The 3,165-nt window shown below is 44.5% G+C and overlaps 1 protein-coding gene across 2 annotated transcripts in view; it reads left to right on the top strand.

Moving 5' to 3' along the window:
• The window catches only part of tpst1 (tyrosylprotein sulfotransferase 1), a 42,149-nt gene extending 39,419 nt beyond the window's left edge, over positions 1–2,730 (top strand). Inside the window, exons 4-6 of one of the 2 annotated variants that reach the window (XM_026191645.1) lie at positions 942–992; positions 1,504–1,572; positions 2,271–2,730. In XM_026191645.1, coding sequence (XP_026047430.1) covers positions 942–992; positions 1,504–1,539 — 87 coding nt within the window. In that variant the 3' untranslated portion in view covers positions 1,540–1,572; positions 2,271–2,730. The remainder of the gene's footprint in view (positions 1–941; positions 993–1,503; positions 1,573–2,270) is intronic. The other variant, XM_026191646.1, reaches the window with a different exon arrangement.
• The last annotated feature ends 435 nt before the right edge of the window (positions 2,731–3,165 follow it).

The following is a 3,165-nucleotide window of genomic DNA, read 5'->3' as shown; positions in this document are numbered from 1 at the left end:
TTGAACTCCTGCTGTATGTTATGTAAATGTCTGTGTGTGTGTCACAGACTAAATCTGCTCTGTTAGACACAGATCCGGGGACTCTGGATGCCATTCGAGCTTTGTCATATGACACATTAGATATCAGAAGATCGATACATGATTGACGTGGTCACCAACAACTGGTGTGCCAAAAACATATCCGCCTCGCCGCTACACCGCCAGCTGCACTACGTTGATGCAGAGCAGGATGGATCCATGCTACCACGTCAACACACAGCGGCTCATGGAAAGCTGACTTTACTAGAGCTGGAGTCAGAGATGGGCACAGCTCTGCTTAAAGACATTGGGACCGGAAGAGGTCGGACTTTGTCAACCGATGAGTCTTATTGTTGTTGGGCACTGGAGATGTAAACCATAGAGGAGGGACAAAATATTATAGCAATAACAGGATTGTTGTTTGCGTACAATCCAAATGCCGCATGTAGCTCTACGATGAAAGCCGAACTGGATTGAAGCATTTTAGTGAATCTTTGTATCATTTTCTGTCTCTTTGCTTCCTCCTGTTTCCTCTCGTCAGCTCCAGCATCCTTCCTTTATCTCCAGCTTTGAGGGAGAAGCTTAAAGCGCTCGTTTGTGAGAAATGTGATTTGTGTGTTTTTTATGGGACTACTGGAACACCCAGTGTCTATTCTGAGAATCCCACATGCACAGCAGAGGTATGCCCTACAGGCCACCCCCCTGCCTCCAGTTTGATCTGATGTTTTCATGGCAGCCTCCTGCTGTGGCTGGTTTTCAGAAACTCCCCCAGTCTCCCTCCCCCATCTCTTTCTGTCGGCTGAGTTTGAACTTAGGCAGGGATAATGCTATTTTACATTTTTAACATGTCACCATGGAAACCCGGATGCTGAACTGTGCAGCGCTGACTGTGAAGCTCTAAATGTGGCCCTTTGTTTTTCCAGGTCTATAAAGGTGAATTTCAGCTCCCAGATTTCCTAAAAGAACAGCCACAGGTACAGTAACCATCCTGCCTGTTGTTGAGCTTTTCCTCATTTTGTTCTCATACGAGTCGAACCATATGCAGCTCAGTGGACAGTCATGTGACAGGTTTCCATTTGCTCACAGTTAGTCATCTCCTCTTGAGTTTCTAGCCATCTAACAGCCTGATTTTCGGTTCCTGCTTCATGAATCCCCTCCTTTTTTTTTTCTCCCCCCCTTTTTTTCCTCCTCGTTTTTCGGTAGTCTTTCTTTACTGTGTCGTCTCTTGGTTTCAGAGCCTCACGTTGGCTGAAGAGCACCTCTGCCCCCTCCTGGCAGTTGCATTCATCTGTTTTCTGTTACAGAAGCTTTCAGTTGTCTTTTTTTCCAAACGCAATCAGTCTCTGTCTGTCGATCGCTGCGATCTGGCTTTCTGTCAGCATCTTCTCGGGGGTGTAGATGCAAATTTCTGCATTTCCCCCTCAAGCGCTTCATCACAGAGGAGCTGACGGTGAAACCTAACCTGCTTTCTGTTCATCCGTACAGATCCAGAAGGCTGCAGAGAGACCTAATCCCAGTTAGGAGCAGAGGCAGCGTGGGCACCAAAACACACAGGTACAGAAGCAAGTTTATTTCACAAATACACTTCCTGTTTAGCTACGTGTTTAAAAATGAGTCCATCAGGACTGCTGCTTACAGACATCGGTGAAATAAAGCAAGAGCTCCTATATCTACTTAAAATGATTACAGATATTAACACAGAGGCCAATATTTGCTGTAACCATGTCATAAGATATACTGCAGAAATCTGCTTTAATTAGTGTTGCAGCAATCCAGTAATTATCAATAAGAATAGAAACAACTGAAAGTCTTGTTTTTGGTTTGCTTACAGAGTCTCACCGCCTCAATGCACTACACAGAATAAAGTTATCATTTAATTTGACTGATGTTGTGATATTATCTTGTTTTTTCACTTGAACCTGTTCCCTGTGTGAGCTCATGGAAACCACACAAACCAGTTAGAGATGGGACGCTCCACACTGATGTTTAGATACAGTGTCAAGCTTATGAAGCACATATGTTTGGAAACAGCATGAAATCACAACAACAGTTGTTTTATATTGTAAGGTAGACCCTACAATCAGCTGACCCCCTATGAGCAAGTGACAGTGGGAAGGAAAAACTGCCTTTTAACAGGAAGAACCCTCCGGCAGAACCAGGCTCAGGCGGGCCTGGTTCTCGATATAATTCCAGCAAACCTGCTAACGTGAGCTTTGCCCACCAGTAACGTGTGTGCTCTTGTTCTGGTACAGGACTCGCTGCAAAGGAACAGCGCATCGCCGATATCGTCTCAGTCATGTCACAGCCCTGTTCAGCTTTGGCACATCTCAAGTGTCACATGACCACAGCTGGGACACGCCCCCCCAATATATAAATATACACACACACACAGGTGGGCTGCGACCACTCCTTGTCATCAGAAGTCTCGGCCTTCAGCATTGTACTGTACAAAAACATGGATGTCAGCGCCACTGAATGTCTGCTGGTCGTCGTCTCACGTCGCGTCATGCTCATCAGCTTGTAGAAATCATTTCTGGCCTTTTAGAGGAAAAGTATTTATGAATGGGAAAATTAGCTTTTGGAAGATGCAATACCTATTTTGATGATGATTTCCTTTTTTTATTGTTTTTCATGCCGTTGTATTGTGCAATGTCATGGGTACTGATCAGTTTGACGTATCAACCGTGATAAAAGATGCTTTTTTTAAACAAACCTTGTCTGTTTCTTGTGTATAATGATCCGAATACGGGAAGATGTGCTTACAAATACCCCGTGATCATCACAGTTTAATGAAACAACCAAACAAGCTCAGTGCTGCTATGAACATCAGTCTGGTACTTTCATGCTGCTTTTATACTCTGAACACTCGGAGCCTCATCCACCCACACCTGCATGGATGCATCGGGGAAACGCAGCTCGATCAGCTGGCCTTCTGCTCGCTAGGCGACCCGCTCTACTTCAGCTCTGAGCTTCGATCCTCTTCCCTTTTTATTTTTCTTCAAACAAGCGCTCATAACTAAAATAAGCATAACCATATTATTGTTTTCTGACCTGATTGTGTGAAATAATCTGAGGAGATTTGACTACTCTGTTAGGCCCACCTGTGCACCATGTGCTGCTGTAATTAAATCAGTTTAATGACAACAA

The sequence above is a fragment of the Astatotilapia calliptera genome, chromosome 14, assembly GCF_900246225.1.
Source record: "Astatotilapia calliptera chromosome 14, fAstCal1.2, whole genome shotgun sequence".
Classification (NCBI taxonomy): domain Eukaryota; kingdom Metazoa; phylum Chordata; class Actinopteri; order Cichliformes; family Cichlidae; genus Astatotilapia; species Astatotilapia calliptera.
Note: the sequence above shows the minus strand (reverse complement) of the source record. Positions and strands in the feature narration are given on the sequence as shown.